Source organism: Entelurus aequoreus, linkage group LG03, assembly GCF_033978785.1.
Source record: "Entelurus aequoreus isolate RoL-2023_Sb linkage group LG03, RoL_Eaeq_v1.1, whole genome shotgun sequence".
NCBI classification, from domain to species: domain Eukaryota; kingdom Metazoa; phylum Chordata; class Actinopteri; order Syngnathiformes; family Syngnathidae; genus Entelurus; species Entelurus aequoreus.
In genome coordinates, this window is record NC_084733.1 from 88,534,122 (window position 1) to 88,551,621 (window position 17,500).

The window sequence follows — 17,500 nt, forward strand, 5'->3', positions numbered from 1 at the left end:
CTCATCCTGGTTGCAAAGCTGAAACTTAAAGGAGTTCAAAAAAATTTCCAGTAATTCCCGTTTTTCAAACCCTTTTTTTACCCTTTTTTCTGTTGACTACTCTTTCCCCACATTTTTCAACCCACTTCAACCGTTCCACCGTCAAAACACTCTTAATCAGGACAAAAAAACCAAGGTTTTCCCGAAATTCCAGGAATTCCGTAATGCCATTTCTCAATTAAAAATGTCACTACTTCAACATTTCTCGACCGATTTGAACAATTCCAACCCCAACCATTTCAACTCATTCAAAATGTTTTAGCATTTTAAAAAAAAATTCCAGCTTTTCTCGAAATTCCCAAATTTCCAAGAATTCCCAGTTTTTAGGGACATTTCAAAATGAATTTTCCATTTTTCAAACTTCCACATTTAAACCAATTCCAACCATTCCACCTTCAACATATTCCACCATCCTGGACATTCAAACTATCATTTTTCCAAGTTCAAAACATTTTCCAGTAATTCCCGTTTTTTCAAACCCTTTAATGGCCCTTTTTTCGGTAGACTAAAAAGTTGTTTTTTTTAACTGGAAAAATTCCCGGTTTTCCCGAAATCCCAGGAAATTCCGTAATGCCATTTCTTAATTAAAAATGTCGCTACTTCAACATTTCTCGACCGATTTGAACAATTCCAACACCAACCATTTCAACTCATTCAGAACATTCAAAATGTTTTAGCATTTTCCAAAAAAATTCCAGCTTTTCCCGAAATTCCCAAATTTCCAAGAATTCCTAGTTTTTAGGGATATTTCAAGATTAATTTTCCATTTTTCCAACTTCCACCATTTCCACATTTCAACCGATTCCAACCATTCCACCTTCAACATATTCCACCATTCTGGACATTCAAACTATCATTTTTCCAAGTTCAAAAACATTTTCAGTAATTCCCGTTTTTTCAAACCCTTTTATGGCCCTTTTTTCGGTAGACTAAAAAGTACTTTTTTTTAACTGGAAAAATTCCCAGTTTTCCCGAAATTCCAGGAATACCATAATGCCATTTCTCAGTTAAAAATGTTACTACTTCAACATTTCTCGACCGATTAGAAAAATTCCAACACCAACCATTTCAACTCGTTCAGAACATTCAAAATGTTTTAGCATTTTCAAAAAAAAAATCAGATTTTCCCGAAATTCCCAAATTTCCAAGAATTCCCAGTTTTTAGGGACATTTCAAAATGAATTTTCCATTTTTCAAACTTCCACATTTAAACCGATTCCAACCATTCCACCTTCAACATATTCCACCATCCTGGACATTCAAACTATCATTCTTCCAAGTTCAAACATTTTCCAGTAATTCCCGTTTTTTCAAACCCTTTTATGGCCCTTTTTTCGGTAGACTAAAAAGTTGTTTTTTTTAACTGGAAAAATTCCCGTTTTTCCCGAAATTCCAGGAATACCATATTGCCATTTCTCAATTAAAAATGTTACTACTTCAACATTTCTCGACCGATTAGAAAAATTCCAACACCAACCATTTCAACTCATTCAGAACATTCAAAATGTTTGAGCATTTTCAAAAAAAATTCCAGCTTTTCCCGAAATTCCCAAATTTCCAAGAATTCCCAGTTTTTAGGGACATTTCAAAATGAATTTTCCATTTTTCAAACTTCCACATTTAAACCAATTCCAACCATTCCACCTTCAACATATTCCACCATCCTGGACATTCAAGCTATCATTCTTCCAAGTTCAAACATTTTCCAGTAATTCCCGTTTTTTCAAACCCTTTTATGGCCCTTTTTTCGGTAGACTAAAAAGTTGTTTTTTTTAACTGGAAAAATTCCCGTTTTTCCCGAAATTCCAGGAATACCATATTGCCATTTCTCAATTAAAAATGTTACTACTTCAACATTTCTTGACCGATTAGAAAAATTCCAACACCAACCATTTCAACTCATTCAGAACATTCAAAATGTTTTAGCATTTTCAAAAAAAAATTCTGATTTTCCCGAAATTCCCAAATTTCCAAGAATTCCCAGTTTTTAGGGACATTTCAAAATGAATTTTCCATTTTTCAAACTTCCACATTTAAACCAATTCCAACCATTCCACCTTCAACATATTCCACCATCCTGGACATTCAAACTATCATTCTTCCAAGTTCAAAACATTTTCCAGTAATTCCCGTTTTTTCAAACCCTTTTGATGGCCCTTTTTTCGGTAGACTAAAAAGTTGTTTTTTTTAACTGGAAAAATTCCCGGTTTTCCCGAAATTCCGGGAAATTCCGTAATGCCATTTCTTAATTAAAAATGTTACTACTTCAACATTTCTCGACCGATTAGAAAAATTCCAACACCAACCATTTCAACTCATTCAGAACATTCAAAATGTTTTAGCATTTTCAAAAAAAAATTCAGATTTTCTCGAAATTCCCAAATTTCCAAGAATTCCCAGTTTTTAGGGACATTTCAAAATGAATTTTCCATTTTTCAAACATCCACATTTAAACCAATTCCAACAATTCCACCTTCAAAATATTCCACCATCCTGGACATTCAAACTATCATTTTTCCAAGTTCAAACATTTTCCAGTAATTCCCGTTTTTTCAAATCCTTTTATGGCCCTTTTTGCGGTAGACTAAAAAGTTGTTTTTTTAACTGGAAAAATTCCCGGTTTTCCCGAAATTCCAGGAATACCATAATGCCATTTATCAGTTAAAAATGTCACTACTTCAACATTTCTCGACCGATTTGAACAATTCCAACACCAACCATTTCAACTCATTCAGAACATTCACATGTTTTAGCATTTTCAAACAAAAATTCCCAGTTTTTAGGGACATTTTCCCCATTCACAATGAATTGGCTATTTTTCAAACTTCCACCATTTCCACATTTAAACCAATTCCAACCATTCCACCTTCAACATATTCCACCATTCTGGACATTCAAACTATCATTTTTCCAAGTTCAAAAACATTTCCAGTAATTCCTGTTTTTTCAAACCCTTTTTTCGGTAGACTAAAAAATTGTTTTTTGAACTGGAAAAATTCCCGGTTTTCCCGAAATTCCAGGAATATGCCATTTCTCAATTGAAAATGTTACTACTTCTACATTTCTCAACCGATTTGAAAAATTCCAACACCAACCATTTCAACTCACTCAGAACATTCACATGTTTTAGCATTTTCAACAACAAAAAAAAATCCAGCTTTTCTCGAAATTCCCAAATATTCCCAGTTTTTAAGGACATTTTCCCCATTCAAAATGAATTTTCAATTTTTCAAACTTCCACCAATTCCACATTTAAACCGATTCAAACCATTCCACCTTCAACATATTCCATCATTCTGGACATTCAAACTATCATTTTTCCCAAATTTCCAGTAATTCACGTTTTTTTAAACTCCTACATTTTCTATCTGATTCTAACCGTTCCAACTTCAAAATATTCAGCCTGTTCAGGAATTGTGTGCTCTCCAACAATTCTTAAAAACTTCCCAGATTTCCAAAAATTCCCAGTTTTTAGGGACGTTTTCCAACTTTCACCATTTTCACATTTTTCAACCGATTCCAACCATTCCACCTTCAACATATTCCACCATCTTGGACATTCAAACTATCATTTTTCCAAGTTCAATTTTTTTTTCCAGTAATTCACTTTTTTTCAAACCCGTTTTTTTTTTAACCCTTTTTTCGGTAGACTAAAAAGTTGTTTTTTGAACTGGAAAAATTCCCGGTTTTCCCGAAATTCCAGGAATACCGTGATGCAATTTCTCAATTAAAAATGTTACTACTTCAACATTTCTCAAACGATTCGAAAAATTCCAACACCAACCATTTCAACTCATTCAGAACATTCACGTTTTAGCATTTTCAAAACAAATTCCAGCTTTTCTCGAAATTCCCAAATTTCCAAGAATTCCCAGTTTTTAGGGACGTTTTCCCCATTCAAAATGAATCGGCCCTTTTCAAACTTCCACCATTTCCACATTTTTTAACCGATTCAAACCATTCCACCTTCGACATATTGCACCATTCCATCATTTTTCCAAGTTAAATTTTCTTCCAGTAATTCCCGTTTTTTCAAAACCCTTTTTTGACACTTTTTTCTGTAGACTACTCCTCCCACATTTTTTAACCCACTTCAAGCGTTCCACCGTCAAAACATTCTTCTTAATCAGGACAAAAAACAAAGTTGTTTTTTGAACTGGAAAAGTTCCCGGTTTTCCCGAAATTCCAGGAATTCCGTAATACCATTTCTCAATTAAAATGTTACTATTTCAACATTTCTCGACCGTTTTGAAAAATTCCAAAACCAACCATTTCAACTCATTCAGAACATGTACGTTTTACCATTTGCAAAAAGATTCCCTGTTTTTCCAGAATTCCCAATTTTGTATGAAATTCCCATTAAAATGAATGGGACATTTTTCAAAATTCCACAACTCCTACATTTTTCAACCAATTCAAACCGTTCCAACTTCAAAATATTCAGCCTGCTCATGAATGATGTGCTCTCCTTCAACAATTCTAAAACATTTCCCGGATTCCCTCAAATTCCCAGTTTTTAGGGACATTTTCCCCATTCAAAATGAACATTCCATTTTTCAAACTTCCACCATTTCCACATTTAAACCGATTCAAACCATTCCACCTTCAACATATTCCACTCCTCCTCGCCTGAGGGGATTTTCTGTAAGAGTTATGAGTGTCATGTCAATCCTCTGTAGTAAATCTGTCATATTAGATGAGAAGAGGGCCTTTCCCCAAACTCTTCACAGAGTTGACACGTACAATTGTCTAAAATGTGCTGGAAAGAAGAAAACATGACTCACAGGAGCGTTTACTCAACCCTTTTTTTAACAAACTGATCAGTCAAGGGGCGTGGCTCCATACCTTTGCTGTACGCAGACTTACCGTATTTTCCGGACCATAGGGCGCACCGGATTAGAAGGCGTACTGCCAATGAATGCTCTATTTTTGATCTTTATTCATATATAAGGCGCATTAATGGAGTCATTTTATCATTATTTGTTTCAAAATGTAAAAATAATTCCTTGTGGTCCCCAACCTATTTTGCACCACGGACCGGTTTGCAAAAAGTAAACATGGTAGGCTTATAAGCTACTCGGAGCCGGCAGCTACGCAGCAGCTCAGCGCACTATAGCGCACAAGCTAGACATGGGCAATGGGTGTCCTTCATTGAACAAAATTGCAGTCTAACACATTTGCCAGTATAAACAAGTCATTATATTACAGATACAAAGTCTCCAAGGCAGAAGCATATTAGACAGTATCCAGTAAAAAAAGTGTCCGCATCATTCTATTTACTGCATCAGGTGTCGCCAAAAACAGTTACCGCTTCAACTTCAAAACAGCCTTTTCCAACATTTGTAAAAAGCACTTTGTATTGAGTAAACAATCTCAAAGTGCTACAGTGTATTAAAAATAATAATAATAATAATAAAAAGATAATAAATAAATAAATAAAAATAAAAACTAGAACAGCCAAATAGCTATAACTAGTATGCATATATCTAAAAAAAAGGCTTTTTTAAAAAGAAGGGTTTTTAAGCCTTTTTTAAAAGCATCCACAGTCTGTGGTGCCCTCAGGTGGTCAGGGAGAGCGTTCCACAGACTGGGATATAACTAGTATGCATACATCTAAAAAAAAGGCTTTTTTTAAAAGAAGGGTTTTTAAGCCTTTTTTAAAAGCATCCACAGTCTGTGGTGCCCTCAGGTGGTCAGGGAGAGCGTTCTGCAGACTGGGATATAACTAGTATGCATACATCTAAAAAAAGTTTTTTTTTAAAAAGAAGGGTTTTTAAGCCTTTTTTAAAAGCATCCACAGTCTGTGGTGCCCTCAGGTGGTCAGGGAGAGCGTTCCACAGACTGGGAGCGGCGGAGCAGGTATATCTGATACCTGCCGACAGTCCAGGGTCAGGTTCTTACCACACCTGATTTCTTGCTGGTAAAAAAACGAAACCGTATTCTTGGGAAACGAAGGAGGTCTAACCCAGTTTGAGTGTGTCCCCGTTGTTTTGCTGTAGCCAAAGACGCTAGCACAGTTGTTTACTAACTAGCCTGGCCTTTTTGTTGCAGGCGAATGCAGAAATCTCCAAGAGCTCAACGTGTCAGAGTGCTTTAATATCACTGTAAGTAAAACACCGTTGAACTCGATGAATGTTGCAATGCTGAAGTTGAACTGAAATGCTGACAGAATGTAGTATGAATATAAGAAGAGTTTGAATGTTGAAGAGTTTGAATTTCCAGGAAAACCGGAATTTGGTTTGGAACTTGGGAAAGTGTTAGTTTGAATGTCCAGGATGAGTGGAATGTGTTGATGTTGGAATGGTTTGAATAGGTTGAAAAATGTGGGAATTGTGCAACTTGGAAAAATGTCCCATTCATTTCTATGGGAAAATCCTGGAAATCCAGGAATTTTTTTTTTTTAATTATTGAAGGAGAGCACATAATTCATGAACAGGCTGAACATTTTGAAGTTGGAACGGTTTGAATCGGATACAAAATGTGGAAGTTGTGGAACTTTGAAAAATGTCCCACTCATTTCAATAGGAATTTCATGGAAATTTGGTAATTTTTGGGAAAAGAGGGATTTTTTTTTAGAAAATGCTAAAAAAAACAACAACTTGAATGTTCTGAATGAGTTGAAATGGTTGATGTTGGAATTGTTCAAATCTGTCGAGAAAATTTGAAGCAGTAACATTTTTAATTGAGAAATGGTATTACGTAGTTCCTGGAATTTCGGGAAAACCTTTGTTTTTTGTCCTGATTAAGAGGAATGTTTTGACGGTGGAACGGTCGATGTGGGTTGAAAAATGTGGGAGGAGTAGTTGACAGAAAAAAGGGTTAAAAAAGGGTTTGAAAAAACAGGAATTCCAGGAATTCCTGGAATTTTTTTTTTTTACTTGGAAAAATATAAGTTTGAATGTGCAGGATGAGTGGAATATGTTGAAGGTGGAATGGTTTGAATCGGTTAAAAAATGTGGAAATGGTGGAAGTTTGAAAAATGGCCAATTCATTTTGAATGGGGAAAATGTCCCTAAAAACTGGAAATTCAGGAAATGTTTTGAATTGTTGAAGGAGATCACACAATTCCTGAACATGCTGTATATTTTGAAGTTGGAACGGTTTGAATTAGATGGAAAATGTGGGAGTTGTGGAATTTTGAAGAATGTCCTACTCATTTCAATGGGAATTTCATAAATATCCCGGGAAAAGTGGGAATTTTTTTGAAAATGGTAAAAAAAAACTTGAATGGTCTGAATGAGTTGAAATGGTTGGTGTTGAAATTTTTCAAATCGGTGGAGAAATGTTGAAGTAGTAACATGTTGAATTGTATTACGGAATTCCTGGCATTTCGGGAAAACCGGGAATTTTTTGTCCTGATTAAGAGGAATATTTTCACGGTGGAACGGTTGAAATGCTTTGAAAAATGTGAAAAGAGTAGTGGAACTTAAGGGGGGGAAATAGGTTACCAAAAAACTTGAATTCCTGGAAATTTGTTGAATGTGGAAAAATGGTAGTTTAAATGTCCAGGATGAGTTGAATGTGTTGAAGGTGGAATGGTTTGAATTGGTTGAAGAATGTGGGAATCGTGGAAGTTTGAAAAATGGCCAATTTATTTTGAATGGGGAAAATGAAAAAAATAAAAATAAAAAATTAATAATAATTATGGGAAATCCGGGAATTTTTATTAGAATTGTTGAAGTAGAGCACACAATTCCTGAACAGGCTGAATATTTTGAAGTTGGAACAGTTTGAATCAGATGAAAAATGTGGGAGTTGTGGAACTTTGAAGAATGTCCCATTCATTTCTATGGGAATTTGAGAAAAAATTGGGAATTTCGGGAAAAGCGGGAATTTCTTTAAAAGTTGTAAAAAAAAACTTCAATGTTTTAAATGAGTTGAAATGGTTGGTGTTGAAATTTTTCAAATCAGTGGAGAAATGTTGAAGTAGTAACATGTTGAATTGAGAAATGGTATTACGGAATTCCTGGAATGTTGGGAAAACCGGGAATTTTTCCAGTTCAAAAAACAACTTTGTTTTTTGTCCTGATTAAGAGGAATGTTTTGACGGTGGAACGGTTGAAATGCGTTGAAAAATGTGGAAGGAGTAGTGGCCAGAAAAAAGGGTGGAAATAGAGCTTTGGAAAACAGGAATTCTGGAAAATCCTGGAATTTTTTTGAACTAGGAAAAATGATAGTTTGAATTTTCAGGATGGCGGAATGTGTTGAAGGTGGAATGGTTTGAATAGGTTGAAAAATGTGGAAATGGTGAGAATCTGAAAAATGGCCAATTCATTTTGAATGGGAAAAATGTCCCGGAAAACCTGGAATTCTGGGAAATCTGGGAATTTTTGGAATTTGTCAAGTGAAAGCCTGCGATTCCCGAACAGGCTGAACAGTTTGAAGTTGGAATGCTTTGAATCAGATGGAAAATGTGGGAGTTGTGGAACTTTGAAGAATGTCCCATTCACTTCAATGGGAATTTCAGAAAAATTTGGTAATTTCAGGAAAAGCGGGAATTTTTTTTGAAAATGGTAGAAAACTTGAATTGTCTGAATTAGTTCAAATGGTTGGTGATGAAATGTTCCAAATTAGTGGAGAAATGTTGAAGTAGTAACCTGTTGAATTGAGAAATGGTATAACGGAATTCCTGGAATTTCGGGAATTTTTCCAGTTCAAAAAACAACTTTGTTTTTTGTCCTGATTAAGAGGAATGTTTTGACGGTGAAACGGTTGAAGTGGGTTGAAAAATGTGGAAGGAGTGGTCGCCAGAAAAAAGGGTGGAAATAGGGCGATGGAAAAGCAGGAATTCTGGAAAATCCTGGAATTTTTTTTAACTTGGAAAAATGATAGTTTGAATTTCCGGAATAGTGGAATGTGTTGAAGGTGGAATGATTTGAATAAGTTGAAAAATGTGGAAATGGTGAAAGTTTGAAAAATTGCCAATTCATTTTGAATGGGAAAAATGTCCCGGAAAACCTGGAATTCTAGGAAATCTGGGAATTTTTGGAATTTGTCAAGTGAAAGCCTGCGATTCCCGAACAGGCTGAACAGTTTGAAGTTGGAACGCTTTGAATCAGATGGAAAATGTGGGAGTTGTGGAACTTTGAAGAATGTCCCATTCATTTCAATGGGAATTTCTGAAAAATTTGGTAATTTCAGGAAAAGCGGGAATTTTCGTGAAAGTGGCAGAAAACTTGAATGGTCTGAATGAGTTCAAATGATTGGTGATGAAATGTTTCAAATTAGTGGAGAAATGTTGAAGTAGTAACATGTTGAATTAAAAAATGGTATTACGGAATTCCTGGAATTTCGGGAATTTTTCCAGTTCAAAAAACAACTTTGTTTTTTGTCCTGATTAAGAGGAATGTTTGGACGGTGGAACGGTTGAAGTGGGTTGAAAAATGTGGAAGGAGTAGTCGCCAGAAAAAAGTGTGGAAATAGGGCTATGGAAAAGCAGGAATTCTGGAAAATCCTGGAATTTTTTTGAACTTGGAAAAAAGTTAGTTTGAATTTCCGGAATAGTGGAATGTGTTGAAGGTGGAATGGTTTGAATAGGTTGAAAAATGTGGAAATGGTGAGAGTCTAAAAAATGGCCAATTCATTTTGAATGGGAAAAAATGTCCCAGAAAACCTGGAATTCTGGGAAATCTGGGAATTAGTCAAGCGAAAGCCTGCAATTCCTGAACAGGCTGAACAGTTTGAAGTTGGAACGCTTTGAATCAGATGGAAAATGTGGGAGTTGTGGAACTTTGAAGAATGTCCCATTCATTTCGATGGGAATTTCAGAAAAATGTGGTAATTTCAGGAAAAGCTGGAATTTTCTTGAAAATGGTAGAAAACTTGAATGGTCTGAATGAGTTCAAATGGTTGGTGATGAAATGTTCCAAATTAGTGGAGAAATGTTGAAGTAGTAACCTGTTGAATTGAGAAATGGTATTACGGAATTCCTGGAATTTCGGGAATTTTTCCAGTTCAAAAAACAACTTTGTTTTTTGTCCTGATTAAGAGGAATGTTTTGATGGTGGAACGGTTGAAGTGGGTTGAAAAATGTGGAAGGAGTAGTCGCCAGAAAAAAGGGTGGAAATAGAGCTTTGGAAAACAGGAATTCTGGAAAATCCTGGAATTTTTTTGAACTAGGAAAAATGATAGTTTGAATTTCCAGGATGGCGGAATGTGTTGAAGGTGGAATGGTTTGAATAGGTTGAAAAATGTGGAAATGGTGAGAGTCTGAAAAATGGCCAATTCATTTTGAATGGGAAAAATGTCCCGGAAAACCTGGAATTCTGGGAAATCTGGGAATTTGTCAAGGGAAAGCCCACGATTCCTGAACAGGCTGAACAGTTTGAAGTTGGAACGCTTTGAATCAGATGGAAAATGTGGGAGTTGTGGAACTTTGAAGAATGTCCCATTCATTTCAATGGGAATTTCAGAAAAATTTGGTAATTTCAGGAAAAGCGGGAATTTTTTTGAAAATGGTAGAAAACTTGAATGGTCTGAATGACTTCAAATGGTTGGTGATGAAATGTTCCAAATTAGTGGAGAAATGTTGAAATAGTAACCTGTTGAATTGAGAAATGGTATTACGGAATTCCTGGAATTTCGGGAATTTTTCCAGTTAAAAAAACAACTTTCTTTTTTGTCCTGATTAAGAGGAATGTTTTGACGTTGGAACGGTTGAAGTGGGTTGAAAAATGTGTAAGGAGTAGTCGCCAGAAAAAAGGGTGGAAATAGAGCTTTGGAAAACAGGAATTCTGGAAAATCCTGGAATTTTTTTGAACTAGGAAAAATTATAGTTTTAATTTCCAGGATGGCGGAATGTGTTGAAGGTGGAATGGTTTGAATAGGTTGTAAAATGTGGAAATGGTGAGAATCTGAAAAATGGCCAATTCATTTTGAATAGGAAAAAATGTCCCGGAAAACCTGGAATTCTGGGAAATCTGGGAATTTTTGGAATTTGTCAAGTGAAAGCCTGCGATTCCTGAACAGGCTGAACAGTTTGAAGTTGGAACGCTTTGAATCAAGTGAAAAATGTGGAAGGTAGAGCGCGCCAAAATCTGTAGAAGAAGAATGCTAAGTTGAATAAATAGATGAATGTTGGTGCAGAAAAGCATGTGTGAATGTTTCGGAGCGTTCACACAATAACGGCCGTTGTTTTGATGTTGAGATCCCGCCTCCACAGACGTGGTCACAGCTGTGTATGAAATGTGTCGTCCCTGGCAGGACGCCATGATCCAGTCCATCGTGGAGGGCTGCAACTGCCTGCTCTACATGAACATCTCCAGCACTCTCCTGACGGACCTCAGCCTCAAGGAACTCTCCAGGTAAACAATCATCATCATCCCCTCCTGGAGCCTTGCCCTCCACTTCCCAGAATCACCCTTCTTTGGTGCGCTTTTTCCAAACGTGCAGCCCAGCTCTGGTGCTTTCACGTGTGAGAGCGACACGGCCAAGATTTAGGGGAACAGATGTGGCGCGCTGAATAGAGCGTGAACGCCAAAGCCGGCATGATGATGCAAATATTCTCTCCTTTCCCAAACCAACACAAAGTTGGAGCACGCAATTGTAAGATAATAATAATAATAATAATAGATTTTATTTGTAAAAAAAAGCACTTTACATTGAGCAAACAACCTCAAAGTGCTACAGTGTATTGAAAAAAAAATAATAATAATAAAAAGATAATAAAAAAACAGATGCCTAATAGCTAGAACTAGTATGCATACATATATAAAAAGGCTTTTTTTTAAAAAAAAAAGCATTCACATTCTGTGGTGCCCTCAGGTGGTCAGGGAGAGCGTTCCACAGACTGGGAGCGGCGGAGCAGAAAGCCCGGTCTCCCATAGTTCGTAGCTGGATGGAGAAGACTAAAAGGGGTTTCACTTTATGTTGCTGGTAAAAAATACGGTTGTAGTAGTAGGCTAAAGTTAAATTACTTAGTATGCACTATTTAAAGGGGCAGCGCTTTAAGAGACATTTTAGCTTTTATATTTTTATAAGATATATTTTTTGTAAGAACCACAATTAATAAATATATTTCAGTGAATAACGTGTTGTTCAAATCTGTATATAAATATGTACATAAAGTGTTGTAGTTATATTGTAAAATGGATGGGTGGACGTTTAAAACAAAACTGTTATTATTAATTAGTAAGTATACATTTTTTGAGCCTTTTTAGAGAAAATCATATCATTGTAGTGAATTATGCAAATTACTCGATGGTGTCATGGTGACCACGCCCATAGCCACGCCCCCACCGCCACAGGTATCTCGGCAGTTTATGGGAAACACTGTCTTCCTGTTTATATGAATAATTAATCATGATGCACACAAAGGGTTAACAAGGAAAAGTCTCCCTGCAGACACTGTCTTCGGTTGGTCTCCATTGAATGTCACAGATGAACAACTTCTAGATTCATGGCTAAATCCTCCTAATATCCAGAGAGGCATGATTTTATGATCAAGGATAACTTCCGACGAGCCGAGACGCGATGACGCTCACGGTAAAGCAGCAGAGGGCTACTCAGCTGCGTGCTACCAATCCGCCGCTAAAAAATTGTTGGTCTGCGTTAGCGCTCGTAATAACAACATCGCTAATATTTGCTGAATATTCAGGGCACAATATGTATAAAGAGTGTTGTTGGCAGGTTTTGGATTGTTAATTAGAGAGTTTTGTGGGCAAAATAGAGAGCCTCCTTTGACTTTTTATGTATTTATTTATTTAACAATAATAATAATAATAATAATAATAGATTTTATTTGTAAAAAGCACTTTACATTGAGTAACCATTTCATTTCATTCATGTTTATTTCGAATATGTAGACAAAACAAAAACAACAAATTTTGAAAAAACAACAACAAAAAAGCCATTCAAGAATGAATAACAAAAACAATTCTAATAATAATAATAATAAAAAGCAAAAGAAACAAGAAATGAAAATAAACATTAATGTAAACATATCCGAAAAGGATCAAAGTGCTACAGTGTATTAAAAAATTATTATTTTTTTAAAGATAATTTAAAAAAATTAAAACTAGAACAGCCAAATAGCTCAAACTAGTATGCATATATCTAAAAAAAAAGGCTTTTTTAAAAAAAATAATTTAATTTAAAGAAGGGTTTTTAAGCCTTTTTTAAAAGCATCCACGGTCTGTGGTGCCCTCAGGTGGTCAGGGAGAGCGTTCCACAGACAACTAAGAATGCATAAAAAAAGAATATTCCCTAGTTCCATGAAGGGTTTTTAAGCCTTTTTTAAAAGCATCCACAGTCTGTGGTGCCCTCAGGTGGTCAGGGAGAGCGTTCCACAGACAACTAAGAATGCATAAAAAAAGAATATTCCCTCGTTCCATGTACATTATTATATTATATTAGCATGTTAACAAATTGCTGTTCTCTTGTTAAACGCCCATAAAAAAAACAATTTCTTACGCCAAAGCTGGACTTCGTAAAAAAAAAATCTCCAATCTCATTGGAGATTTTGTAATACCTGTCTGCTTCAGACATGTTGGTATTCATGTTTTGTCCCACTGAACCGCAGCTACCCCGGGGCACTCATGCAGCCCACCGCCCTTCCATAACCACTCTTTTTCCCCGACAGAAACTGCGTCAACCTCCAGTACCTGAGCGTGGCCTACTGCTACAAGCTGACGGACAAAGGCTTCCAGTACCTGAGCGTGGGGAGAGGCTGTCACAATCTGATCCACCTGGACCTGTCCGGCTGCACCCAGGTCAGTCGTCTGAAATCCAAACGCTCCAACTTGTTTCTGGCCGCACTCAAAAAGTGAGCTGGGATCTGAAAAGAAGGGAGGATGGAGGGAGGGAGGGAGGGTCTGAGTAAGCCCCCAGGCCGACCCACCATGTGCTCACAACAACAAGGAGGGGGCGGGGCCATGTTGCTTCCAGATGTATGTTTTCATTTATGGGAAAGTGTGAGGAGCAAACGGGATGACTCACATTCCTGTCCTCCATCTTGGCCCCTGTAGGTGAGCGTGACTGGCTTCAGCTTCATCTCCAAGGCGTGCTCCTTCCTCAAAGAGATCGTGATCAACGACTTGGACCAGCTGTCCGATAACTGCGTCTCCGTGAGTCTCCTTGAAGGGTCGCCATGTGGACCATAGCCATGGCTGTGGATCTTCTGAGGCCCATGGTCTCGTAAATGTTTACTAATCATTCTATATTACTCTATATTAGTCCATATTACTGTATATTATTCTATATTACTGTATATGACTCTATATTAGTCTATATTACTGTATATTAGTCTATATTACTCTATATTAGTCCATATTACTGTATATTAGTCCATATTACTGTATATTAGTCTATACTACTGTATATTAGTCCATATTACTGTATATTGGTCTAAATTACTGTATATTAGTCTATATTACTCTATATTAGTCTATATTACTGTATATTAGTCTATATTACTGTATATTAGTCTATATTACTGTATATTAGTCTATATTACTGTATATTAGTCCATATTACTGTATATTAGTCTATATTACTGTATATTAGTCCATATTACTGTATATTAGTCTATATTACTGTATATTAGTCTATATTACTCTATATTAGTCCATATTACTGTATATTAGTCTATATTACTGTATATTAGTCTATATTACTGTATATTAGTCCATATTACTGTATATTAGTCTATATTACTGTATATTAGTCTATATTACTCTATATTAGTCTATATTACTGTATATTAGTCTATATTACTGTATATTAGTCCATATTACTGTATATTAGTCTATATTACTGTATATTAGTCTATATTACTGTATATTACTCCATATTACTGTATATTAGTCTATATTACTGTATATTAGTCCATATTACTGTATATTATTCTATATTACTGTATATTAGTCTATATTACTGTATATTAGTCTATATTACTGTATATTAGTCTATTTTACTGTATATTAGTCCATATTACTGTATATTAGTCTATTTTACTGTATATTAGTCTATAAGTCTATACTGTATATTAGGGGTGTAGAAAAAAAAATCGATTTTCGAATGAATTGCGATTCTTTATTTGTAACGATTCTTAATTGATTAAAATAATAAAAAATCCATCTAAAATATATATATATACTTTATATATTTATATATGTATATATTAAAAATCATTCTATATTACTGTATATTAGTGGTGTAGAATTTTTTTTTTCCCGAATGAATTGCTATACTTTTAAAAATAATTATTAATCAATTTTTAAAAAATCCAAAATCGATCTAAAAAAAAAAAATATATATATATATATATTTTTAGATCGATTTTTGATTTTTAAATATATATATATCTATATATATATATATATATATATATTTTTTTTTAGATCAATTTTTGATTTTTTTATATATATATATTTTGCGATTCTTTTTTGTAACAATTCTTAATTGATCGAAGTAATAAAAAATCCATCTAAAATATATATACATACATTATATATATATATATATATATGTATATAATACAAATCATTCTATATTACTGTATATTAGTGGTGTAGAATTTTTTTTTTTACCGAATGAATTGCAATAGTTTTTTAAATAATTGTTAATCAATTTAAAAAAAATAAATAAATAGATCTAAAAAAATATATATATATATATATATAATTTTTTCTTTTAGATCGATTTTTGATTTTTTATATATATATATATATATATATATATATATATGTATATATTTAATTTTTTTTAAGATCGATTTTTGTTTTTTTTTAAATTGATTAACAATTATTTGAAAAATATTGCAATTCCATCTATCCATTTTCTACCGCTTGTCCCTTTTTGGGGTCGCTGGAGCCTAACAGCTGCATTCGGGTTATTCGGGGAAAAAAAAATTCTACACCACTAATATACAATAATATAGAATGATTTGTAGTATATATATATATACATAATTATATATCTATAATTATATATCTATAATTATATATATATATATATATAATTATAGATCTATAATTATATATATATATATATATATTACAAATTATTCTATATTACTGTATATTAGTGGTGTAGAATTTTTTTTTTCCCGAATGAATTGCTATACTTTTAAAAATAATTATTAATCAATTTAAAAAAAATCAAAAATCGATCTAAAAAAATATATATATATATATTTTTTTTTTTAGATCGATTTTTGATTTTAAAAAAAAATAAATATATATATATATATATTTTTTTTTTTAGATCGATTTTTGATTTTTTAATATATATATATATATATATATATTGCGATTCTTTTTTGTAACGATTCTTAATTGATTGAAGTAATAAAAAATCCATCTAAAATATATATACATACATTATATATATATATATGTATATAATACAAATCATTCTATATTACTGTATATTAGTGGTGTAGAATTTTTTTTTTTACCGAATGAATTGCAATACTTTTTAAAATAATTGTTAATCAATTTAAAAAAAAAAAAAAAAGATCTAAAAAAAAATATATATATATATATATAATTTTTTCTTTTAGATCGATTTTTTATTTATATATATATATATATATATATATATATATATATATATATATATATATATATATATATATATATATATATATATATATATATATATATATATATATATATATATATATATATATGTATATATTTAATTTTTTTAAAGATCGATTTTTGATTTTTTTTAAATTGATTAACAATTATTTAAAAAATATTGCAATTCCATCTATCCATTTTCTACCGCTTGTCCCTTTTTGGGGTCGCTGGAGCCTAACAGCTGCATTCGGGTCATTCGGGAAAAAAAAAATTCTACACCACTAATATACAATAATATAGAATGATTTGTAATGTAATATATATATATATATATATATATATATATATATATATATATATATATATATATATATATATATATATATATATATATATATAATGTATGTATATATATTTTGGATGGATTTTTAATTATTTTAATCAATTAAGAATATAATATATATATATATATATATATATATATATATACAGTATATATATATATATATAAAAAATTATTCTATATTACTGTATATTAGGGGTGTCAAAAAAATCGATTTTCGAAGTAATTGCGATTATTTGTCACGATTCTTAATCGATTAAAATTTTTTAAAATCGATCTAAAAAATATATATATATACTTATATATATATATTGTGTATATATATATATATATATGTATATATAACAAATCATTCAATATTACTGAATATTAGGGATGTAAAATAAAAATTGATTTTCAAAAATGAATTGAGATTCTTATTTGTAACGATTCCTAATTGATTAAAAAAATCAAAAATGTATCCAAAAATATACGTATATATATTATGTATATATATATATATATATATATTTATATGTATATGTATACATTACAAAACATTCTATATTACTGTATAAAAGGGGTGTAAAAAATAATCGAGTTTCAAATGAATTGC

The 17,500-nt window shown here is 32.9% G+C and overlaps 1 protein-coding gene across 1 annotated transcript in view; it reads left to right on the forward strand.

Annotated features, from left to right (window-relative positions):
- Positions 1–17,500, forward strand: part of LOC133647050 (F-box and leucine-rich repeat protein 13-like) — a 60,142-nt gene that overhangs the window by 31,605 nt on the left and 11,037 nt on the right. The window contains 4 exon segments of the mRNA XM_062043107.1: positions 6,091–6,143; positions 11,242–11,342; positions 13,619–13,748; positions 14,004–14,102. Coding sequence (XP_061899091.1) covers positions 6,091–6,143; positions 11,242–11,342; positions 13,619–13,748; positions 14,004–14,102 — 383 coding nt within the window.